Source organism: Cynocephalus volans, chromosome 15, assembly GCF_027409185.1.
Source record: "Cynocephalus volans isolate mCynVol1 chromosome 15, mCynVol1.pri, whole genome shotgun sequence".
Classification (NCBI taxonomy): domain Eukaryota; kingdom Metazoa; phylum Chordata; class Mammalia; order Dermoptera; family Cynocephalidae; genus Cynocephalus; species Cynocephalus volans.
In genome coordinates this window covers 56999798-57026445 of record NC_084474.1, presented here as the reverse complement: position 1 = coordinate 57026445, position 26648 = coordinate 56999798, and the positions used below count along the sequence as shown (strand labels likewise).

General features: G+C 32.7%; 1 protein-coding gene across 2 annotated transcripts in view; it reads left to right on the top strand.

Moving 5' to 3' along the window:
- VPS13B (vacuolar protein sorting 13 homolog B) overlaps window positions 1-26648 on the top strand; it is a 794525-nt gene that overhangs the window by 435092 nt on the left and 332785 nt on the right. For both annotated transcript variants that reach the window (XM_063079322.1, XM_063079323.1), the window contains exons 25-28: window positions 4960-5163; window positions 21084-21255; window positions 21870-21984; window positions 23624-23690. In XM_063079322.1, coding sequence (XP_062935392.1) covers window positions 4960-5163; window positions 21084-21255; window positions 21870-21984; window positions 23624-23690 — 558 coding nt within the window. The remainder of the gene's footprint in view (window positions 1-4959; window positions 5164-21083; window positions 21256-21869; window positions 21985-23623; window positions 23691-26648) is intronic.

The window sequence follows — 26648 nt, the reverse complement described above, 5'->3', positions numbered from 1 at the left end:
AATAAATATCTTTCTTGTGAGTATTTGCTTTAGCCTGTGCTTCCAGACTCCCTCTGGATTCTGTCGAAATTCCAAAGGATGACTTGATTTTTTTTTTTTTTCCAAATGAATTCAGCAAATACTTATTGAGTACTATCTGTAAGGCAGACATGAGGGAAACAGATGAATACAACAAACACATGAAGAAGACAATGTTTACATAAATCATAATCCATCTATTGAAAGCCACAGGTAAAGAGCAAATGTTGAAAATAACATGAGAAAATCCATGTGTGATACATTATGTACAAGGGAACTATGATTTGAATAACAGTTTCTCATAAGAAACTATGGAGGCCAGAAGAGCAACATCTTTAAAATATAAAACAAAAAATAAAACTTCTCAACCCAGAATTCTAAATCAAGCAAAAATAAATGTGTGGATGAAGACTAAAGAAAGAAGTTTTCAGATAAAATAATCTGTCACCAGCAGAACTCCACTACAAGAAGGGCTAAAGAAAGTTCTTCATGCTGAAGGGAAGTGACACCAGATGATAGAGCATTTTTTCAAATGTTTATTGGCCATTGAATTTGTTTTCTTGTGAATTGACAATTTACATTGTTGACATGAATTTGTATTTTCCTGGTTACTAATGAGGTTGAGCATTTTTTTGAAGGTTTATCAGCCCCTGAATTTGCCTTTTGTGAATTTTTAATTTATATAATTTACCCAATTTTCTATTAAATTAGTTCTCTTTTTTTTAGCAATCTGTAAGAGCTTCATTTATACTCCATAAATACAAACCCTGTATGTGTAATACAGATAATTTGCCTTTAAACTTTATGGCATGTTTTGTCAAAAATGTTCAATCTTTCATAGTCAAATATATTTATATTTCTCTTTTTATTTTGTGGGTATCCTATCTTAATAAAAAAAGCATCATGGACCCATAAAATACACAGAGATATGCACATGTGTACAGGATCCTAAAATTTCTTTTACTATTTTTATTTTTTCTTTCAAGAATAATGACTACAAATAAACCTCTTTCCTACAAGTGCTTGCTCACTAATCCATCTGTTTTTGGTTTTTGCTTTTTATTTTTTTTAATATAACATGTGGTAAGGAAGAGGTGCAGATCATTACTTCTTGTCCTCTTTTTGCCCTTGACTTTGAGAATCTGATAAAAGCTATGAGCCCTCTTCCAGAACAATGTATACTCATATACACTAAATTTTGCATATACTATCACAAGGTTATTGGACTTTTTATTGTAGCCAGTTTATGAGTTTCTCGATTACATTTTATGGAAATAATTCCTACTTAAATACCTTTTGTTTGTCCATTAAGATGATATCAGCAGTGTGACTCTAGTACACTACTGAATTCGGTTCATTATTGCTCAGATATAGAGCCTGTGTGTAGTTTATCTACTTTATATGGCCAGTTCCTTATGTCAGGCAGGCTCGGAGCAAATTTATTGTCACGTCAGACATTATTGTATGCTATGTTTGATACAGAGACCTGCTATGTTGGTTCTGGAGGTCTCATTGCTGTTCAAGGTTCTTAGACACTATATATATATATATATTTGTCCTGATTGAATATTCATGGATTTTGTGCCTAGAAGTGATTTCCATCACCCCTTCCCTTTATCTTAACTATTTTACCAAAGTTAAATGTCCCTTAATGTCTTTAGGCACCAGTCTTCCAGACCCTTAAAACTGTGTTCGTTCTAAAATTAAATGAGCCTGTAGAATCCTCTCTTTATCATAAAACTTCAATTTTCCTTCTGCCAGTAAATTGATATATTTTGCCTTGTATAGGCATTCTCAGGAACATAAAACTATCTTTGCATTTCAGAGTTTTCAGTGCATGGAACTAGAAATAGAACAGAGTTTAATTCCCCTTCCTATCCACTTATTCATGGTTTTTATTGCTATAAGTTATGTTGATCAGTTTTTACCAGTGCAGTGGAATTTAGCATTACTGTTTAAGAACACAAACTTTGAGTTAAGACAAAACTGGATTTGTATCCTTGCTTCACTCACTCATTTTTAATTTCTCTGAGCTCTGATTTTCATTTTTATCTTTAAAAAAATTAAACTGGATACTGCAATGTTTTATATGAAAAATTCTTTTAATAAAAACTCTTTGAAACTGAGTTTGAATGATTAGTAACAACCGGCATGCTAAATGAAATAGTTTTTCTAAATTTGTATTTACTCAGAGCTCTCTACATCAGTGAATTGCTTGGTGAAGTCTCATTTCTCCTTGATTTCTATTAATATTGTATATCCACGATTCTTCTTCCTGTCTACTTTTATGATTCTATTCTATTTGACTCTATCTCCTAGTACCTTGCAAAACAAACCTTTCCTCTCTAACTGGATAGGACTCTTCATTGCCCCTATATCTTGTCTTGCCCCTGTACTTGGCTTTGCTCATAACTGCACTTCTGACTGGAATGACTTTTTGCACCCACCTGAATCCATTCTCTCCTTCAGGAATATATCTCCTTGAGGCTTTTCTCAGTCTCTCCAGTCCAATTAAGTCTCTTTTCTGAGTGGTTATAGATTAAATGAGGAAAAAGTATATGAAAATAATTTTATAAAAATAAATATATTTTTATGTTAAATAAATATTCGATACTGAAGATATTATCAGTATTCAGTCACCTTCATACATAACCCAGGTAAAGCTGCCTCATGTGTTACTCATTTTTTAGAGAATTTTTTTTTAAGTTGTATGAGGGAATACTTAACATACAATAAACTGCATGTTTAAATTATCCAATTTGATAAGATTTGGCATTTGTACACACATGAAATCCTTCCCACAATCAATATACTGAATAAATGGAACATCCTCAAACGTTTCTTCGTGCCCCTTTAGAACCTTTTCTCCTATTCCTTCTCCTTCGCAAACAACCAGTCAATGTGTCATTTTCATTTTCATTTTCCAGGATTCTGTATAAATGGAATCATACAGTTGTATTCTTATTGGCTAGCTTATTTTGTTCTGCATAATTATTTTGAGATTAATCCATGTTGTTGCATGCATCAATTGTTTATTTCTTTCTATTGCCAAGTAGCATTCTGTCATGGATATACTTTAATTTGTTCACTACTTGTTAATAAACATTTGGGCTTTTTTTCCAATTTTGGGCTGTTATAAATAATGCTGCTACGAACATTTGTGTGCTTATCCTTATATGGACATAGCCTTTTGTTTTTCTTGGGGAAATACTTAGAGAGTGGAATAGCTGGATGATATGATAGGTATATATATATATATATATATATATATATATGCCTTTTTCAAAACTGTCAAACTGAATTCTAAATTTTACATTGCTACCAAAAGAAAATGAGTTTCAGTTGCTCTATATCCTCACTGGTACTGAGGATGGTTAGGCTTTTTAATTTAGACATTGTAATAGGTGGAAAGTAGTAATTCATTCTGGCTTTGGTTCTCATAGTGTTTCAGTACAACTTGAAGGATAAATATAGAACACTTATCCTCACATTTTTTGCCTTAACTTTTTTAAGCCCCTGAGTTTGGAAAGTTTGAGTTGTGTGTTAGCAACTTTCTTATTTGAAAATAAAAATATGTTTAAAGTTTATGTCATTGTTTGCTTGGCATTTTCAATACAGTATACTTGTTGATATTCATAACACAATTTTTTAATGTTAGCAGTTAAAGAAGTCGGAAGTAGTGACAATAAAAGCAGCATCATTTCTCTTAATAAAATAAACATTATACCCTTAGAAGTATTTAGAACCTGTTTTTCGTGGGGGTTTTTTTTGTTTGTTTTTGCTCTCCTCATTTGTCAGTTCTCATTGTTTAAGAAAAAGCAAAATAATCTTTTAAAAAAATTTTGGTTCTCAACAAAATTGTTTCTTTTTAGAGAGAAACTTACCCATGAATATGAAGGACAAAAGAATTTGAACTAAAATTTTTCTAAGAATTTTTTGTAAGATCTTTCACCATTAGATTATTTTTAAACAAAAATAGCTATAACCTGAGATTTGAGACTTTATTACACAAAACACAAGAGAAAACAGTACACCCAAGTACTGTTTTATATCAAATAAGGATTGACAACAGTGTTTTTATGCATCTGTTTTACCAATGTAAGAGGCCAGCTTCATCATCTGGATATGTCCTGGGGCTGAAACTTCTTATAAATATGAGAATTTCACTTCTTTTTAATGGCAAGCAGAATATGGTATCCAGCTGTGGATTTGCTTATATATTGTGTTTGCATTTTTTAACTGGGCTTGTTTTATACAGTATATGGCAATATGTTGTCATACAAATTCCATGATTAATGCTTATTTATGAAATCTTGTGTAAATATCTTAGAACTCAGTCAAACAATGTGCAAGTTAAACACTTTTTTCTCTGAATATTGAAATGACACATCACAGGGGAATAGTGGGTTGTTCTCTATCTATAGAAAAGTCTCATATGTAACATTTTCCTTTTACTATTTTTTGTTATGTCATTCTTTTTCAAGTTATTTTGTTGGGCAAGAAATCCATTATTAGATTTATTCCTCAGAAAAATAGAGAAAATTTATGCGTGGGAATTATTCAGAAATCAGGATGGTAGTTATTTTATATTTCACTAAATAATTATATTTACTAGTATATATTTGTTTTCTAATTTTGAGTCCATTTTCTGTTTAAGAAGCATTTGTATTTGTTCTATTAATCACATATTAAAATAAATCTGTTTCATAATAAGGTGTGTTTATATTACCATAGTTTTAATCCATAAAAATGATGGTTGATTATAAAATATCACAGTGTGTGAGACAAATTTCAAGTGTGAAGAAATCATGATCAGTGGCACATTGGTATAGATTCTTGTTTCCCCAAGTAGTTAATTTTCCCATATTTAGTATTTTAGTGGATTGTGACTAGAATTTAAGAGACTTGTTTTCCTTTTTTTTTTTTTTTTCTTGTGCTCAGGTTCAGCTCTTCTGTGAACTTACTGATATTATGAATAAGGTCTGGAATAAGATTCAGAAGAGGGGCAATCTCAATCCATCTTCAGCCTATCCAGAGACCGTGGCAGGGCCTGTCCCTAGTTCTCCAGTTAGAAGCAGTGTAGGCACAGCTCCTCCAGATACTAGCACATGCAGCCCATCTGCTGACATTGGAACTACTACTGAGGTAAGTGTTTTTGAAAAATTCTTCTACCAAATGAAGGGTGATAAATAATACAGAGTTCCATATCATGATTAAGAATGAAGATGACCTCACCAGTGTGGAAGCTGCCAGATTCAGAAGGCTCCTGAGGAGCTGTGGTAGCAGTGACTGTGTATTACCGTTCTTTGGGTCCAAGTATTTTTATTACTTTTGGTAGGTTATGGTGTAGTTTGAGACACTGTAAGCTCTGTGAAATGGTGAAAACTGAGACACAGTAAAGGTATGTTTCCTCAGGAGTATGGAAACTTAGAAGCTGAGTGAAAAAGAGGCTCATGCTCCTCCTTTCCCTACCTCATGCCTGTCCCCCTTTTTTGAATCAGCGCAGTATTATTATATTTAGATTGGTGGGTTTTAACCCCATCAAACCCAATGCCCTCTCGTTTCCCCAGTCATAAAAGCCTTTCTTTTTAACACCCTAACTTCAGCCAGCATGCTAGGACCCCATTTAGATAACAAATGTTTTGTAATGCCCTCTTTACTATCCAGAAGTGAAAATAAAAAATATAACCTGAAATGAAAATAAAAATAATATAACCTACATAATCATGTAATATCAAAAATATATAATATCTTAAGTAGAATATAAAGGATAAATAAAAAGAAAATAAATTAAGGTACAGTAGTATGTATTTCAAAATATAAATGCTTGGGCTTGAGTACATTAGACGATATCATGGTGTTGGGAAATTAGAATAGTTTGGTCAGGGCCCTTGCCTTGGGTCTGGCTGGGTGTGGTTCAGTATCCTTTGTAAGCAAATTGTGTGTGTGTGTGTGTGTGTGTGTGTGTGTGTGTGTGTGTGTAGTTAGTGCACATGCGTGCCAATATATTTTTGTTACTATTCTTGCGTTCAGAGAGAGAGAGAGAGAGAGAGTAGTTTTAGTAAAGCAAGTGGGCGGGTGTCTGCAGTGGGCATCTATGGCTTCAAGGAACCTTTTGGCAGTTACGTAGCTCATAGACCCGCATGTGAGGGGTCTGGTGACCAACCTGGCCTGTGTGAGGTCTGGTGACAAAGCCTGGTATATGAAGGGTTTGTGACCCAGCCTGGACAATGGGCTTGAGGGGTCTGGGAGCTCCAGACCCAGCCCTAGCTCAACAGTTGGCCCAGTTGGTACAGGATTACCGGCAGGTAAAAGAGCCCAACAACTGGCATGGTTGAGTAACTTTACAGTTGGTCTCACGAACAGGATTAAGAGTGCTACAATTGGCAGTGTCGACAGGATTCCAGACATTAGCCCAAGCTGTAGCCTAGCATTGGCCCCACAAATGGAGTAGTTAAGTAAATATAATTACTGTGAGTGTGATGGCTACAAATAGACTTGTGTACTTCTTTATTAAACACAGAAGTGGCATTGCTGTTAGTACTGTGATTTTCTAAATTAATGACAACCTCTGCAAAATTTTGAATATGACAAAGTTTAATCTTTTATTTCAATAGTTGCATTTCTGGAATTCTTAGTGTATATTAAAATCATGCAAAAATGAGAGAAAAATTTGCATTTAGATTTAAAATAGATTCTGTGCCCAAATAATAATAAACAGGATTTTCACCTACATGAATGTCTGTGAGACACTCATTTTGTAGGACTGTGCTATTCAGCACAGGACCTCTTGAATCTTTAACTCCTAACCCTTAAATGCCAGTAGTGACACACACTCATTGAGCCAACAAATAACAGCCCCATTCATTTCCAAAACACCTCCTAGAGGGCTGAACTTCCTCCACTGAAAACTATCATCCTGTAGTAGGTGGAGGTTGAGGTTATATTTTTGTTTCTGCATGGATAAAAACACCATTTCCTCTGGAAACCAAGCTGTTGGTAAAATATGGAATGGGAAAAGAAATGAAATAAAAGGGATGTTAATTTCTTTTGTCTTAGAAATGATAAAAGCAAACAACTCAGTTAAAAGGGCAAATCTCACCTGCTGCGAGGCTTTTGAACATGTTGGAGTAGATCTATTTAACCCCCACCACAAGCAACTTCTCTATCCTGTTCATTCCAAATCTTAAGAAATACGGTGACCTAAGAGATGGGATTTCTTTCTTTTTCTCTTTTTTTCTTTTTTTTCCCCCCAAATGAGGAAGAGGTGGAAAGTCTAGAAATGAGCCCTTGTGAACTTTATGGGGCATATTTCTTCTAAAGTAAAAGCAGTGAATTCTTTTTTTGGAGATTCCTGATGTTCTTAGCATACAAAAGCTTTGAGAAGTCCTGTAGTAAAGAAAACTGTTTAACTTTATTGAATGCAACAGTTTCCAAATTTATGTAAGCAATGAACCTTTTTTCACAGTCTGCCTATTAACACTGTACAAAAATATATGTGAAATAGTTTGGCAGAATAATCAAAGCTTGAGGTAATAAATTGCTAGACAAGGATAGTACAAGTGAAATTGATCAATACAGTTAGATCTTAAAGACATTTCAGTGGCAGAAAAGAGAGTGTTCCATTAAATAATTGTTTGCTAAGTACTGTGTTCACAGGGATGTCTACATGAACATGACTTCCTTCTTGGAGGTGTTCTTTTGGAAAGAGACACTTGAAAAACATTGCAAGTTCAGGAAAAATAGGGCTCACATGGAATGGTCACAGTTGTTGGTCAGACATACAGAATCTGCCATTCACCACAAGGTATCATGTGAATGGTGCACTCTAGAATTGTGCAGTGTACAACCTACACAGAAGGACTTGGTGGACCTGATATGAGATGTAATAGAAATAAACATGCCTCACATTTATAGAGGAAGGATTAACAAATTGATTCTGTGAGATCTGTGGATATTTTGCAGAAGAAATAACATTTGAGATAGATCTTAAAAAATGAATAAGACATAGGTAACCATTTTGTTTTAGTGGGTTTATAATAAATATGTTAGAGTAGAAGAATGGTGTCTTCATTAGCCAGAGTGAGGAAGTTAAGAAAAGGAGAGATTAAGAAAGCAAGAGATTTTACTCAATCACTTAAAAACAAATTAATTCTGATTTTAATAAGTTTCTTACATGACTGCAATTCATTTGAAATTAGAATGTTGATTTCTTTCTGATTAGGTTATAAAGATAAATAATGAAAATTCTCATAGTGGATTTGTTAGTTTTGTGCTAGCTATGGATTTAATCTGATCTGTATGATAAAGACCTGAAAATTTAAAAATCAATGCAAAAGATTCATAAATTAATATTTAAGAAAAATCTCATAAAGCAGCTCACAGAAGGCTAGTTATTGGTGGCAACGGAGGGGGGCAAAGAGTGAAGATAGGGAAGTAACAAATATTTTTAAAATGTACCCACTTCTCTTATTTATATAGTGTGGTCAAGAAAAGAGGTGGGTGATTACTAGTAGTACAATATGGATTTGAAACCCATTCACATGGGGAGCTTGTTCCCTGAGAGGTGTCTTAAAATAACTTAGATGGTTGTTTTTTTCCCATAAAGGGCAGGAAGATTTTTATGAAGATGGTTACGATATGATTAATGTTAAGGCTTTGGTCTAACTACCTTACAACTTAGAAAGAGGTGTTAGTGAATTGAATACTTCATGTTTAATTTCTGAAAGAACTGGTAATTCTTTGAACTCTCCACTTCCACACATTTAATTTCTCTTCTTGCTCTCAAGGAAATATTTATGTGGAGATCAAGATTGATTTTTACATACCTGAGTTTAAATTTACTCTTTGAAAATAAGCAAGTAAATGATGGTATCAGAAAATAAAGTCATTGTTTTCTGCAATGGGCATGAATGCACACTATGACTCAACCTGTGGTTATTTAATTTATCCATAACTGAAAATTTGTGCCCAAGCTTTCATTTCTTATTTTCTTTTGATTATTGTGCTGCTAGAGCTGTGCTTAATGACTTTTGTAATTTTTATTTCTTTTATTTTGGGCTCTAACATTGTAGGTGACTTTATTGAGATCCTTTGAATTACCAGGTAAAAAATGTTTTTGTAATTTTGATGAATTTGCCTGTATATTTAAATGTATTACCTGCTGAATGGAAATAAAATCTTGCTCTCTCACTGGAGAAGCAGCTGAATGAATGGGACTATGGAGGACCTGTAAAATGGGGAAAGAATGTACACATATTTTATTTTAATCCATTTAGAAGCCTTTATGGCTCTTTGGACATAGCATTCCTGGAAAGCTCTAGCAGTTCTTTGCTCCTCTTGATAATCATTGTCCTAATAATCTTTTGATTGTAAGAAGACTTTCCATTAGTGACACTACACTATCATGTAAGCAACAGAACTATCTGTAAACAGATTAAAAAATATATATGTTGTTATTAGTTATAGTAGTACTCCCCAACCATTTTCATTGTCATTACATATATACAAAACGATATTTGTATCTGGGGTAAGCAGAAAAAGCTCCAAGACACTGAAAGCTCCATTTACCCAGGCCCCACCCAAAGACTCTGAATGCCAAGGGAATTCATGTCTCAGTGTAACTGTAACACATCCCATGTTGTCTCAGCATAGAAGTTAGCAAGCTCTGAATTACAGTTCCTCTTTGGTAAATATGTTAACATTTTTTATTGTCCCATTAATAGGTATTAATGAATTTAAATAAAATGTTTGCATTGAAATTATTTTATAGTTATAGCTCCCTCTCCCCTAGTTATAACAAAATAATATTATTACTGATAACAGCATAGGACTACTGTGGTACATCATTTGATTAGTGTGGCAGAATCTTCTTCATGCACCTACGGCTAACAAAGAAATTAAAAGATAAATTGAAATTACATTACTTAACCCTAACTAATTTTTTTTAAATCTATTAATAGATTACGTAGGGCATGTCATGACAACTTGCCTACTCTGTTCTGAATAAATCCCAGTGTTATTCCTGACTTTACAAGAGCTGGGAACATAAAATAAAGACCCACTAAATTGAAAATGTTTAAATTATACTGTTTTCATATAGAAATTTTCCTAAACTCAGGCCTAATATAAAAATTTTATCAAGGAGATTTGCATTACCTTTCCATTTTGGGGTTTTGTGGAATGTTTTTCTTCAATTCTGGAAAATTCTAAGCCAATGTCACTTGAGATGATATGTCTTCCACATTATCTTTATTATCTCTTTCTGAACTTCTCATTTTCTTTCTCTTTTAACAACCTTTTTCCGCCTTTTTTGCTGTGTTCCTCTATTCTACTTTCTGTTTCTATGAATTTGCCTATTCTAGGTTCTTCATATAAAAAGAATCATATGATATTTGTTCTTTAGTATTTGGTTTATTTCACTTAGTGTAATGTTTTTAAGATTCAATTGTGTCATAACATGTATCAGAATTTCATTCTTTTTAATGGCTGAGTGATAATATTCCATTGTGAATACATAGCACATTTAGTTTATCCATTCATTTGTTGATGGACAATCTGGGTTGTTTCCACCTTTTGGCTATTGTATATAATGTTGCTTTGAATATTGGTATGTAAAATTGATCAACTTATAATGAAATAGTTTTGCCTTGAAGAAATTATATGCATCTTATATGACTTGTGCCTTTACAAACCATTTCAAAACTAATGTAATGCTAGAAATGCTATTTAATTTTTTTTTTTATCTGTTGAATATGTTGTTAACTGGAGTATTTGGTATAAAAACTAGGGGAAGGGAGAAGAAAGTGAATCCGACTATCTTTAAAGGTACTTTATTCCATACTGATCTTTCTGACTTAGAAGAGCACGTTGTTTCTGTCATGTTTATATAATTTGGATGGTCTAGAATTATAGTAGCACTTAATATTATTCCTGAATGTGTTCAAGCATATTTCAAAGTTTTGGCAGAAAATGTGTGTACTGAAGGGAGAAAAAAAGGGAAAATTAGAGTATTGTGTTTAGTTTCCATAGTAACCCTTTAAACAAAAAAAATAGAATGCTAGTAATTTATTTTCACTAAGGTGTATTTTTTTCCTTCTGGGGAAAACTAGCTAAACTGTGTCTGCTTCTTTCTTACTCTTTGTTATAGACTCTGTTTTCGCAGCCCTAAGAACTGGCTTCCTCTGACTTTGGTGTAATACTTCTGCAGAGCTTGACAAATGAGCAAAGATCTTTCTCTTAATTCTGTCAACTTACAGCTGTATTGTTGAAAGAGACTGTCAAAGAAATCCTTTACCAGCATTTTATTTTATGTACTAGAAAACTGAAACACAGTGAACTGAAGTTAGTGTCACACAAGGTAGGGACAGGTCCAACTCATGTTAACATGATTTTACATTAATGGAGTCTATGGAAGAGACCTTGAAATCGAACAACTTGAGTTTTTATCTCTGCAACATATAGTCACATTATTTAACCTCTATGCCTTAGCTTCATCATCTGTAAAATGGGTATAATATTAATACCCATCTCAAAATGTTACAACTATTAACTGATTTTATATACAGTTTGTCCATATACCCTGTAAACATAAATATCCCTCTATTTATTTTGTCTTCTTTAATTTCAATAAGCTTTTTATTTTCTTTGTAGTGGTCTTACCCATTTTGTGTTAGATCTGTTCTTCAATATTTGATATTTTTTATTCAGTTGAGATTATTATGTACTTGATTTATCTCTTTTATTGTGTTAAAGTGACTAATTCTGTTGACTGATTTTCAGATGCTAAAATTGACCTTGCATTTCTGGAACAAACCCAACTAGGTTGTGATATATTTTCCTTTTTACTTATTGCTGGAATGAGTTTGCTAATTGTTTAGGATTTGGGAATCTACAGCTATGAGTGATACTGGCTTTTCACTTTTCTTTCTTATAATTTTTGTATCAAGATTATACTGTCATTATTAAGTGAGTTGGGAAGTATTCCATTTTGTTCTATTCTCTAGAAAAGTATGCTTTTCATTTGAAAAATTTCACAGTCACTGTATATTCCCATGAAAATTATCAAAGTAATCCTAGTTGAAAAGACACTTGGCTATAACACATATAAACACATGATCTAAATTAGTTTAGGAATTATTTGGATATAGAAGTTTTAACTTAGAAGATTATTAGAAGAGAGAGAGAATGAAATGATAAGGACTGGATGACAAAGGACATTAACTTAATTATTATAAAGTGAACACAGGCAAGCATCTTGATCTTGTTTCCAGCTCCAATATTGAAATTGCTATACTCCTACAAACTGAATTTTATACTCCTCATTGATAAAATAATATTTAACGATAAAGATTTGAATTCCACTCCAGTGGCTGAACTTACCTCTAATAAAACTATATTTATTGTAAATGCTAAGCACATACAATATATTTTTGTTACTATATAATTATGATTCTATATTCCAGTTGACTTTTTTTGTCTCAATTATTTTTATTGTGGAAAAGTACACACAACTTAAAAGTTACCATTTTAACCATTTTTAAGTGTACAATTCTGTGGCATTAAGTACATTCACATTGTTGTACAACTGTCATAACCACCCATCTCCAGAACTTTTTCATCTTCCCCAGCTGAAACTTTGTATCCATCAAACAGGAACTTGCCATCTTAATATTAAGTCTTTGGATGTATTAACAAGGACGTCTTTTCATTTATTTTTGTCGTCTTTAATTTCCTTTAGCAACATTTTATAGTTTTCAGCATACAAGCCTTTCACCACCTTGGTTAGGTTTGTTCCTAAGTATTTTATTCTTTTAGATGCTATTGCAAATAGAATTATTTTATTAATTTCCTTTTCTGGTTATTCACTGCTAGTATATAGAAACACAACTGATTTCTGTGTGTTGGTTTTGTATCCTGAAGCTTTGATGAGTTCATTTCTTAGTTCAAAAAGTTTTTTTATTTGCATGTGTAGAATCTTTAGAATTTTCTACATATAAAAAGATCATGTCATCTGTGAAAAGAGATAATTTTACCTTTTTTCCAATTTGGGTGCTTTTGATTTCTTTTTGTAGCCTAATTGCTCTGGCTAGAACTTACAGTACTATGTTGAATAAATTTTCCAGTTCGTTTTTAAAATTTAGGGAATATTTTAAAATTCAACATAATATTCTTTTTTGATAATTATCTTTATTGCAAAGGGAAAGCTCTAGCATTGCTTTGGTTCTAATTAAATTCTGTATGAATAGTAAAAGACATATCGACAAATTGGCCCTTTATTGCTTTCTCTATTCCCATATTAGTTGCACTTTTTACGCTGCTTTTTCTTATCTGAAATAAGTGACAAGTCAAACATTATAGATTACAAGCAAAATGATTTAGACAGAGGCTTCCATTGGCTCAAAAGTACAGGTGTCAAATAATGATTATATTATTTCAATGCCATACTAGATGTGAAATTGGCTACTGTCATCCATCACTCATTATCTTTATTATCATAGGATGACCTCAACTTATTTAAGCTTGGTATGGAGTGGGTTCTAAATATGTTGCTCAGAATATGGATGTTAAGTGATTTTGGAATATCAACTTATGATTAATTTAAATCTCATTTATCATAGTATTAGCATGGAAATGTATATGTTTATTAAGTCACTACAAATATTTTTTATGTAAATAAGAAAAACTATGTATAATATGAGTACATATTTTGTTTGGGTTTTTTTGTCTTTAATCATTTAAACATAATTATTTTATATTTTTTATCAGATATAGTATCTGAATTTCTTTAGAGTCTAATCTTAACTCTTGCTCATAGTAGATTGTTTCCTTGTGTGTTATGTAATTTTGTGTTGGGTGTTCTTCATCAGTGGGAATTTATGAGGTTCTTTTTTTCTGGGGGGAGGGGGCAGCTGGCCAGTATGGGGATCTGAACCCTTGACTTTTGTTGGAATTATTAGCACCACTCCCTCACGCTCTACCGAGTGATATGAGGCTCTTACATAGTGGTTGAGGGCCTGTTCCCCACTAAAGGTTTTATTTGTTTGCTTCTCTAAGGGGTTGTACTAGCCTGAGGACCTTTACTTTTATTTTATAATTAAGAGTGTTTTGAAACATTTGGACAGGATGATATCAAGCCCTTAAACCAACATGTACTCCAGAGTTGTATTTAAAAATTCTCAGGGGTAATTTTTTTCTCTAGTAAGGCTGAGTTAGATTTTTTTCCCCCTTGGGTTTATTCCATTGTTTTCCTAATTTCTTAAATTTAATACTTAGCTTATTAACGTTCAGTCTTTTTTAAAAAGATGGAAGTATGTAAGACATAGTCCCATGTCCTTAAAGGAATGTGTAATATTTGGGTTGGGCATGGATACAAATAATACAAAGGTGGGTTGGGAAATTTAGCTGGTAGCTAGATTGCTGCTTCCCAGAGCCAATTCTATATTATAGAAGGGGGAGGGAAAATTCTGGTTTCTGCCACACTAACTTTTGTCATGGATCCAAAGATAAATAAAACTTTACTGATACACTTGAAGAATATATTCCACTGTACTTCAGCTAAATGAAACTGTCAAAACTTTGTGCTCAGGTAGGTGTTTGGGGAAATGAACCATTTTATAATCGTATTTATTAAAATCTTTTTGTGCCATTTTGCTTACGGGACAGCCCAACAAGAAAAACTACCGTTAAAAAGAGTAACATTTTGATGATTCCTTTTCCTGATAGGTAAACAAAGCAAACAAACAAATATACAGAAATACATACACATTCACATACTTCCCTTACAGGATAAATTCATAATATATAAGTCTTTTGGAAACTGTTATAACTATATAAAACGATATTTTAGACCTCTGAATTTTCAGTAGTTTCACTAGAAGTAGTTTGTTTATTTATTTAAATTTTATGTTATCGTTACACAATGTAATCATTTTTTGTGGCCCTTTACCAATTTCTCCCTAACTTCCCCTTCCGCTTCCCCTTTCCCACTTCAGTGGCCTCAATTTAAAAGTGGTTTAGGAGGGGCCGACCGCATGGCGCACTCGGGAGAGTGCAGTGCTGGGAGCGCAGCAGCGCTCCCACTGCGCAGGTTCGGACCCTACATAGGGATGGCCGGTGCACTCACTGGCTGAGCGCGGTGCGGGCTACACCAAGCCAAGGGTTGCGATCCCCTTACCGGTCACAAAAAGGACAAAAAAATATAATAATAATAAATAAATAAATAAATAAATAAAAGTGGTTTAGGAGGATAAGCTATATTGTGTTGATAAAAGTAAATCCCACCAACTCAGTCATGATTTTAGGCAAACCACATAGTGTTTTTTCATTTTAGCCTTCTTGTATGTATGTGGAATGTTTTTGATAATGTCATCCTTATTCAAAACAGTGGTATAAGAAATAGTTTCAAAGCTTTAGAAAAATCTGAAATGCTGAGTGAATGCTAGAATAATGATTTACAGCTCTTCCCAAAGTCAAAATTGATATATTAACCTTCCAATGTTTGGTAGCTTAGGTTAATAACAAAATTTGACTGGCATTCTTTATTGATCCAAGAATTAAAATTGCTTTATTAGCTGCCTAGTTTAAAAACAAAAACAATCCAGAATGAAATAGCTCATTTCTTAAAATCCAATAATTGTTTTAAATGTATCATTGATTTTTAGTTAATTAAAAAGTGAACACTGGACTGAGAAGTTGTCATCAACCATGATGTCAAAACTGTTGTCTATTTTTCATTTATTCAAGTGCAATTCACCTAAGCAGTAATCTACCTCAAATTATTATTCAACCAACCCTTTAAATAATATGAATATATTTAGTTTGAACTTCTTACTCAATTGGTATTTTAAGAGTGTCTCAGAATTATTTAAATATTTTCCTGAAAGTAGACTTATTCATTTAATATTTTTCATTAAATGATTTTATCCTCAACATTTAGGGAGAAACTTTTATTCCAAATGTGGAAATCAAAACATTTATATTATGTTCTTATCATTTGAATAGCTGTGGAAAACACAAAGATACCATATCAAAGCAGGTTAGAGGAATGAACATTATTGTTTAGCTTTCACATACCACTCAACAAAGTATTTTGTATGTAATTGTAGAGCTAGGGCGGGGTCTGGAGCTCACAGACCCCTCAAGTCCATTGTCCAGACTGGGTCACAGACCTTTCACACGCAGGTCTACGAGGTAGGTAACCAGTAGAAAGGTCCTTAGAGTCTTGGTTGAAGAAAGAACAGTTTTTATTTCTGCACACACACATCTAGGAGCTAGGCAGTCCAAAGAGATACTCAAAAACTCAACTGCTACTGGCAAAGTCCAAAGAAAAACTGAGCAGCTGCCAGCAAAGTAAACGTGCTCTATTTTTAGACATGAGCTTTCTGCCCAACAGCTGTTCAGGGCCTGCTGCTCCACACACTCTGTAACACACAATAGCAACAGAACTAAAAAGATACATTGGCACTCATGTAGCACTAACTCCCACACATACAATTTGTTTACAAAGAATGTTGCACCACCCCCAACCTGCCCCAGGCCTGATTAAATTATTGTTTTCCCAACAGTAATGCTTTTTATATACAAAAGAATCATTATTAGAAAATGTCTCTCTAGTCTCTCAATTATTGGCCTCTTGATTTTGTTTTTTAGTATTCGGATAATTTTATTATATTAATATAACCTAGTAATCCGAGGTTACTTTACATTTGTTGTGCTTTTTATATCAGTCGTGTCTGGGGACCACTTTGAAATTGCAGTTTTGACTTTTTAAATTTCTAATTAAAATTTGCATTCATAAAAGTTCATAATTTTTTAAAAACATTTTACTAAAAGTATTCTTTTTCTTGCTTAGTTGAGCTAAAACTATTAGTTTTAAATTCCTTTTTAATATAGGGAACTTACTGTAAATGAATCTAGTTTTAAAAAGCACATTCCAACAGTTGTTTGTATTAAATAGAAGAAAATTATTTGTTTATATGATTCTTAGATTTATACTTTAAGCTATGAGTAATTCTTTTCATTCTGACATGTTGACAGGGAGCAACATAATGGTGTGCAAATATAGCTCAAGCTTCCTGTATTTCAGTCTGTGTCATGGTAGAGAGGGAGATATGAGTGAGAGGCTTAAGTACTGAGCTTAAAAGCAGTTAATTATTCTTTCCCACCCTTGCATTGAAATAGTGAGAGCAAAGGTAGTGGAAACCACAGCAGGCCACTTGTTACTGTTGACTTAAGTACAAACAGTGGTGGAAGTGTTTAGCCCCTTGGGAAGTTTTGTGACTGAACAAGAATGCTGGAGTTATTTTGATAAGAGAGGGTGGCAGTGTGGCCAAAACTATGATCATCCCTGAGCTGTAGAGTAGGCCAAGGATGAAGGGCAGAAGTGTTTGCTCTTCGAGATGAACAAAGATAAATTCACCTAGGAAAATAAACTCAGTATTTTGGTCAATTCGCAACAAAATGGTAAGTGGATTGAATTGCTTATTTTAGAACTTGGCCTAAGGAGGTGTGGGAAAATAGTTCAGCATCTCCATTTCTGGCCTGATTTTAACTACAGATTTGGAAACAGAGCGGAAAATTAATGCACAAACATGTTTAACAATACCACACCAAATGTTGTAAATCCAAAATGAAAATTGAAACTGCATGAGGAAATAGAGCAAAGCTTTTTCTCAGGAGGGCTTACTAAATTTGCAGCCACGGTTTTCTTAGCTTCTTACTCAGTATACCCAGTTAAAATCAAGGTCTTCTTGATTTGAGATGTTGTTTTCTGTGCAGTTTTCTATTCTTGGGATATGATGTTCTTTTAACTGTTGGAGAGAGGGTTTAATTTATGGATGCTTCTGCTCTAAGAACCTATTTCTAAGAAAGGCATAGTGACCACATTATGTTGTCTTTTATTTAACTTGACTTTGTAAAAAGCACCCTTTTCTGGAATTAGTCTGTGCTTTTCATTAGATGTTGTTACGTTAGACAGCTAACCAAAACACAGAATTTTTTTTTAATAGCTTCTCAAGTTCTAGTAATTTCAATTGTAGGAGGTTTAAAACTACTTATTTTGCAGAAGCATTTATATGAAAACCCCACAAACAGTGAGCTGTTTGCTTTGCTTGGTGTAATTGCTACAAAGAGTGACTATACTATCTTCAGGTTTAACTCTATAATTTTTTGTCACAGTTAAATCCCAGGACACTGTTGCTTTGCTGTGCTTGGTGCCTAAGTGTTCCTACAATACGCACTTGTCTGTAATTCTGTGAAAATCTTCCCCATTTAAGAAATTGAATTTTCTTCTGATTCAAAGATGTTGAAAACACTGAGGTCAAGGAACTGAATGTACATACCCGTCTAGAGATGGCATGTCTGTGGTATTGAGAGCAGTGTTTTTGGTTTGTTTTGTATGGGGTTTTACTTACCTTTCCTGCCTTTAGATGACAGGCTACTGGCTTGACTTAGAGTTTAGTGGCTTCTGCTCTGACAAACTATCCATAGAAAATGGCATGCTAACTGTATACTGACTTTCTTCACTTAAATTTTAAGGGATGTTATGTTCTGGATATTGACTAGTGGTCATGACTCCTTAGGATGGGAAATGAACATTTTGTTCAAAACATTGAAATCAACAATGAACTATTTGAGGCTGAGGATATACAGCAAATGAAAAATGTGTCTGAGGTTAGAAAGATGACAAAATAAGAAAGGCAAGAGGGATACCAAATTCTGTACGAATGTGAGTATGCAGTTGCCCAGGCATTGGTTCAGCTTGATGGTGATAATTATACCTACTGTTTATTAAATTTTTGCTGGATGTAAACACTGCATTTACATTCACGTTTTTATTTAATCTTAATTCAAAAAGATAAATATCATAATAACCATTTTACAGAGGAGGAAACAGACTCTGAAAAGTTAAATTATTTGCCTAAGATCATATGGCTGGCATCGGAATTCCTTAGCCTAGTACATCATGCTGCGTGCCGTATTAAGCTTAATTAAGTATATATAAGTAATGTTTAAGTATATATACATCTTTTAAACAAATAAGCATGTTATGTTATATTTGATCAGTTCTCAGAGTATATGCGTTTAGGCTCCAAAGTATTTTTTTTTCTTGCAGGTTTTAAATGGACAGTAAAGATTGGGATTTTTAAAAGCCCAAATACTTGGTAGCTAAATCCTAAAGGAACTAAACACATTAGTGAGTTATTACTGTCTTTAGCACTATCTCTTCCTGCATTTGAGACTGAAACTATTCGGTTCCAGTTAAACTTCAAATAAAAAGGTTTATTTTACTCTGGGCCGGCCCCTAAAGGCTGCTGAAAAGACCAAAAACAAACCAATAAACATTTTACAGCAAATTGTTAGCATTGAATTTAGGACCTTATTTATTCACAGTTCAATATTTATTTGTTGAATTCAATAAATTCATGCTCTGTTCCTCTAAGAGACTGTTTTGTTTTTTGTTTTGGGGTTTTTTTGCAGCTGGCTGGTGTAAGGATCCGAACCCTTGACCTTGGTGTTATCAGCATTTCACTCTAACCAACTGAACTAAACAGCCAACCCTGAGACTTTTAACCACATAAAACATTTTTTTAAAATCTATTTTCAGATCTACTAATTTTTAATGTCTCATTAAAACATGCAAGGCATGAAGAATGTTTTGCTCTTTCTTAAACTGTGTAATCACTTTGCTATGGTTATTCTAGATTCATTCACTGTAGCCCCTCCTTATCCAGGAAGGATACATTCCATGACCCCCAGTGGATGCCTGAAACTGTGGATAGTACCAAACCTTATATACCATAGGTTTTTTCCTATATGAGTAAATACATATCTATATAAAGTTTAATTTATCAATTAGGCACAGTGAGAGGTTAGCAATAATTAATAATAAAATAGAACAGTTATAACAATATACTATAATAAAAGTTATATGAATGTGTTCTCTCTCTCTCCCTGTAAATATGAGGGCACTTCAAAAAGTTTGTGGAAATATTGGTATTATCTTTTAATTATATTTTTCCATGAACTTTTTGAAATACCCTTGTATCTTATCGTATTCTACTCATCCATCTTGTTCTTGTGATGATGTCATGTGATGACATGAAGCAAAATGAATGATGTAGCGTTAGGCTACTATTGGCTTTGAACACAAGCACTGCCATAACACTGCAGTGGACCTTGATAACTGAGATGGCAACTGAGTGGTGGCATATAGCATGTGGACAAGGTGTATGCAGCTGGATAAGGGTATGATTCACATCCCAGGAGGGACAGATCAGGACAGATTAAGATCTCATCATGCTACTCCGAACAATGCACAATTTAAAACTTACAAATTGTTTATTACTGGAATTTTTAGTATTTGCAGACCACAGTTGACTGCAGGTAACTGAAACCCCAGAAAGTGAAACCATATATAAGGCGAGACTACCGTACTCTGTAGCAGGGGTAGACAGATTTTTTTCTGTAAAGGGCTAGATAGTAAATACTTTTAGGCTTTGTGGATCTTAGCATCTCTGTTGCAACTACTCAACTTTACTAAAAGGCAGCTGCAGACAACAGATAAATGAATGGATGTAGCTGTGAACTAATAAAACTTTATTCCCCAAAACAGCCAGATTTGGCCCTTCGCTGTATCTTGCAGCCCCTGCTCTATAAGCAAATACTCATCGGTGTGATCTTAACTTGTTCTGGATCTTATGTACTTTTATTTAATTTATTTATTTATCTATCTATCTATCTATCTATCCATCCATCCATCCCTTGAGAACAAAATTTTATTTTGTCAATATACACTGTGGTCGATTATTGTGGCCCATTACCAAAACCTCCCTGGATCTTATGTACTTTTAGAGGAAACTGGAATGACATGCATGTAGATTGTAACTATACAAATCATTCAAGTAGAATACGTTTATATGATTAGCATTATGTATTAGCATTAACATTTATATGATTATCATTAGCATATATGAGGTGAGTTATAAATGATAATTGCTCATTTTAAATTATCCATGTTATTTTTGTTTAAGTTACAAAGTGTTTTTTTTTTCCCCTCACCCCAGGGAGATTCTATACAAGCAGGTGATGACTCACCATTCTCAGATTCTGTTACCTTGGAACAAACTACAAGTAACATTGGTGGATCTAGTGGACGTGTTAGTCTATGGATGCAGTGGGTGCTCCCCAAAATTACTGTAAAGCTCTTTGCTCCAGATCCTGAAAATAAAGGCACAGGTACAGGATTACTTTTCTTCTCTACTGAAAAGATCAAATATTAAATACTTTTTAGAAGAAATATTAGACTTTATTTATTATTGTCATTTATAATTAAGATAAACACCATTACATCTACTTCAGGCAATTTCTATTAGCCATGCTAACATGTTGAATCTTATCAATATTTAAGGTTTATGTGTTCATGTATACATATTCTCTGTGACTTTATAATACCTACATTTTGTCCTGTTTGTATTGAAATTCATCCCAAGAGTCATGAGGGAATTTCCTTATTGGTCATCTTTTATGTTGTATCATTGTCACTAAAAGGATTGCAAAGATCATTGACTGATATTAGGCATCACTTCAAGCACTAACTGGGATTTCCCCTAAATTGAATAGATGTCTTATCTTAATTGTAAGGCCTATAAGTTCTTTAATATTAATTAATTAATACTAATATTAACATTAATGTTAATGATATTAATTTTGCCTATTATTGTAGAAGTTTGTGTGATTTCAGTGCCTCTGTAAATATCCAGAGTGTATATACCAACTTGAAATGCCAAATAGAAAGTTTTAGTATTGATTGTGAGAACTGTATTGATATTAATGTTTGCTTCTTATTGCAGAGGTTTGTATGGTCAGTGAACTAGAAGATCTCAGTGCTTCCATAGATGTCCAGGATGTATACACCAAAGTGAAATGTAAAATAGAGAGTTTCAATATTGATCACTATAGAAGCAGGTAAATAGTGAGTAATGAACATAGCAAAAGCTATATTTACTTTGAACAAAGTCACTAAGAATTTTTCTATTTTAAGTTGGCTATTTTAAAAAATGGCTATACTTTTTCCCAAAGAGTGTTCTTAACAGATAAATTGGTTAATTTTATTTAGTATTCATTCATATATGGGGTATAATAAAATTTTGTTTTATAAAATTGTCAATCTGTTCATAAATATTCACATTGCCATATTAAATGAAATAAGCTCCTTTTACTGATCATCTCCCACAATTTATTATGTGTGTTTTATATTTGCTAAGATGCCTGGAACACAGTTGATGGCTGTAGTTTTTGCTCTATACTTCTCATCCACTCCCAATAACAGTATAATGATACACTGAGCTAAAGCAACAGCTCATGTCCCTTAGCACTCTGAAGACTTTTCTTATCTCACAGATGATTAATGTACATGTGATGGATGTTCCTAGAAACATATTGTTCCTTCTTTAATAAATTTCTACTAAGAGTATTATTTTATGCAAATATGGTTTATTTGTAATAATAAATAATAATTAAAAAGTTAAGTTTTAGATATTTTCACAAGCTCTATAGCAGTTTTGTCATTAACTTTTCCCAAATAAAAATACAAATTTTTTTTTTGGCTTTATAATAGTATACTAATGTTTTATTTTTTAATTGAAATATAATTCACATACTGTAAAACTCACAAATGCTTTTGAAAAATATTTTTTAAATAGCATCATACTTAATTTCGTAGTATTTTGGCTTAACAACAGCCTTAAATTTAATTTCATTCTGGATTCATAACATTTATTCATTCAGTAATTTTTTATTGAAGCACATGTAGTCTTTTAATTGAACAAGTTTCTAATTCTACATTAAAACATTTGAATTTTTATCCATTATCACATATTTCATATTGCTTATGTCAGTAACTGTCAAATCTGTCACAACTGAAAAATTATGTAAAATACAAAATGTTTTGTTGGATATGTATTAAGACTTGTTATAACAGCATTATCTTGACAATTACGTGATAATTATTTTTGTCATATTAACAGTGAATCATTAATTGGTTTTAATAATGGAATGTTTAGCTCTTTATTTCCTTTCACATGGTACATATCTAAAACAAAATGATCTTTACAAGTGATACATCATCAGTACAGTATTATAGCTAGGTAATTTCTTCATGATGTGACTATTATAAGCTATGTTGTAGTTTATCCCTGACTTTACTTTTAAATTTATGTAAATTTTAAATAATTTATTCATTCATTTAATCTAAAAGTTTATTGTGTGTGTTATGTGCCAAGAGCTATGATAAGCACCAGGGATATAGTGTTTAACAAAAATAGACATAGATCCCATTCTTATGGATCTTACATGTCTTGTTGATGAGATAGAAATTAATAACCAACGAAGTAAATGTACAATTTACCATTAGGATATATGCTTCTATATAGAACTATCAGGGTAAGGTGCTAATGTAAATTGTTCTGTTGATTGCCTTATCAGATACACGTTTTAGTTCAGTGTAGTATTGTTTACTACAGAACTATTTGAAATAGTTATACGTGCTTGATTTTTAACTCCCCAAAATTGAAGAGAATAGATAAGGTGAACTTATGTTTTCCAGGCCAGGGGAAGGTTGGCAGTCAGGACATTTTGAAGGAGTATTTCTGCAGTGCAAAGAAAAACCTGTGGTGAGATTCATTTAGTAATTATGATTTTTAAAAATATATTTTAAACTGTTTATCTTTTTTTCATTCAGTAGGACTAATGGTTACAAGAATTAGAGCTCAGACTAAATTATTTTTGAACTATTCCTCTAAAATTGCATTATAAATTTAAAATTATTTATTCTTTTAAGCTGCTCATGTTTTGTAACTATCTTTCTATTATAGCAATTAAGTAAATTTATCCAAAGCGGCAAAGGTAGGATTGCTTTTATTACTATATATTAGCTTTAATGTACTATTGTGTTGACTTTTTGGAAGTTTTTCCCATTTCATAAGTGAGTTTATGCTGGACTGTCCTTAACCATAAACTAAAAGTAATAATTTTACACTAAAAGCCATTATTTTTTGTTTACTTCCATTAACAATGCTTTTGCAGAAGATGGTCCAGACAGAGGCCATACCTAGCAGTGGCTCAAACCTAAACCTATGCAAACTTGAGCAGAATTAAAAACTATTCAGATTTTTTTTGCTTATGGCTTTTATTGCTTTTTGTCTTTTCACCTTCTTTGCTCCTGTCCATCATCTCAAGCCTTGGGGAAGAGTGTTGGTCTTTGGGGCAATGTGGAGGTGTCTTCCTTTCCTGTACTGACAAGCTGAACAGACGCACCTTGTTGGTTCGACCCATCAGCAAGCAGGACCCTTTCAGTAATTGCTCTGGCTTCTTTCCTTCTGTAAGAAATCATTTTTAAATTATGCTACAGAACTCCCATTAACAGGAACCCAGAGGAATTGAACTGTCTGTAGAGTCAACTCTTGATTTTCATTTTCCTCTGTAGTATCCAATTTGTAAATTAACTATAAAGTAATTTAAAATCATATACTGGTTTTCCACTATAATCTGTTTCTGGGTCACTTGTTTCTGGGTCACCCTGATTTTATGAATACAGGCTAATTTTACGATCGATATAGGAAAATCAAAGTAGGACGTTAAATATGTTTTCTAATTGTGCATGTATTGAATGGTCAAGCATTGATCAATACTCTTCTTATCATTTCTTTTATGATTCTTACTGAGATTGCTTCTTGGGTTTTTTTTTGTTTGTTTTTTGTTTTTTTTCTCTATTATGCCATTGCCTTCTCACAACTAATTCAAAGTACCTTATTTGGTACTCTGTACTTCTGTCATTGACTAGATAGAAGACAAACACTTAACTATATGCCAGTGACTTTTAGAAGTTTATAACCTTGCTTTTTGTAATTGTACCACATCTAAATATGTTCTTAAGCTAATTATTTTAAGTGATATTCTTAAAGTCAATAAAAATGTGTGTAATTTTTAAATATTAATTGCAAATTATCACAATGGCAATAAGCCATTCTTCTAAGTATTTATTAAATTACTGCAAACAATACTAGATATTTTCTCAGCAAGTGCGAACTATTCATCTATTTCTTTCCCCTTTTTGTAGCTCAAAAGAGATTTCAGACATGTATCTTTACATTATAAAAGTCTTTTAAATAATTGTGTTCATTTCATATTTAATAGTGTATTTGCATAGCAAATGCTATTTTCTGATTTGATTTCAAACTTTTTCTGGCATGGTCTCTCTTTAGTACTGGAAAAAGTTCTCTTAAATTTGGCTTTCATGTCAGTGGAAGTTCTGTTTAGATTTATTTCATCTCTTTGAATGTTCATTTGTGTCTATGAGAAACATTCTTAATAATTTAACAGGTATGCATAAAAAACCTCCAAATTTATTATTAATGTCCTTTTAAAAAATTGTATTTTTTATAAAATTTTTAAATTAAATGCCTTTTGTTAAAATTTCCTTAATCATTAGTGTTTTCTCACTTTTCTATTTAAATAGTATAATATTAATTATTATTGTATGAAATGTAGTATTTATATTATCTCAACTCCAAATAGTATCCATTTTTTCCTCTTATATTAAGGGAGTTAAGGATGTTTTAAAAAAATAAAAACATAAAAGCACTCTTCCCTCACGTAGCTTACCTTCCAAGAGTGTTACCTTTAAACATTCGATATGTTTAAAAATTTTTCTAAATCAAACTATTCATACATTATAATAGCTTTTATACTACTTCCACAGTTTAAATGTTGCTATTAATAAAGATTTATTATGAGTTAGATTACTTAGATTAGTGGTCAGTACTAACCCCCTCCCCAGAGTCCAGTTTAGACACTAGAATAGACAGCATTGCTGTGGCCTCTTCCATTGGGGCTGTCCCCAATCACCCTTTTCCATTCATTATTGCCTGCTATTCAGCAATGTGGTGGTAAGACTGGCAGCATTCTTACTTTACCATGCTTGTTTTTGTTTTGAGTATAGAAAGCAAAAAGAAAGGGAAATTAGGGAGGAGAAGCAGTGCAAAAGTTGAGAATGGTGAAAAATGCTCTGAGGGCAGACCATTGGGGGAAAAATGATTATATTGAACAACAATTTAATGCTTACTTTCCAAGTTGTTTTTTTAATGGTCAGTTACGGGGCAAGAAGGTAAGAACATATACAAAGGTACTTCAGAAAGTTCATGGAAAATTTGAATTGAAAGATAACATGAATTCTTCCATGAATTTTTGAAGACCTTTTGTACAAAGATAAATTTTTTTGCCTTCTTTCAGGGTAAAGTCCAGATTAAAAGCAAAATTAGTGATGATAGCTGAATTGCATACTTTTCTTTTTCTCTCACCATGTCATTGGATGACAGTTGACAACAACATGAGAGGAAGAAAGTAGAAACAAAAGATCGTTAGGAGAGATGGGATAACATAGGCTCAGACACATCACTGCTTTGCTACTTCTTTTTTCTTTTTATATGAATATATTTCCTTCTTTTTTCTTTTTCCCCAGTTCAGTTCTTTTGTTAACATCCCTCTTGACTCTAATAATTAAAAAACATTTTCAGGTATTGGGAAGAGGGGTTGGGAATGTGGGATATAACAATTCTACTCGAATTTTACAT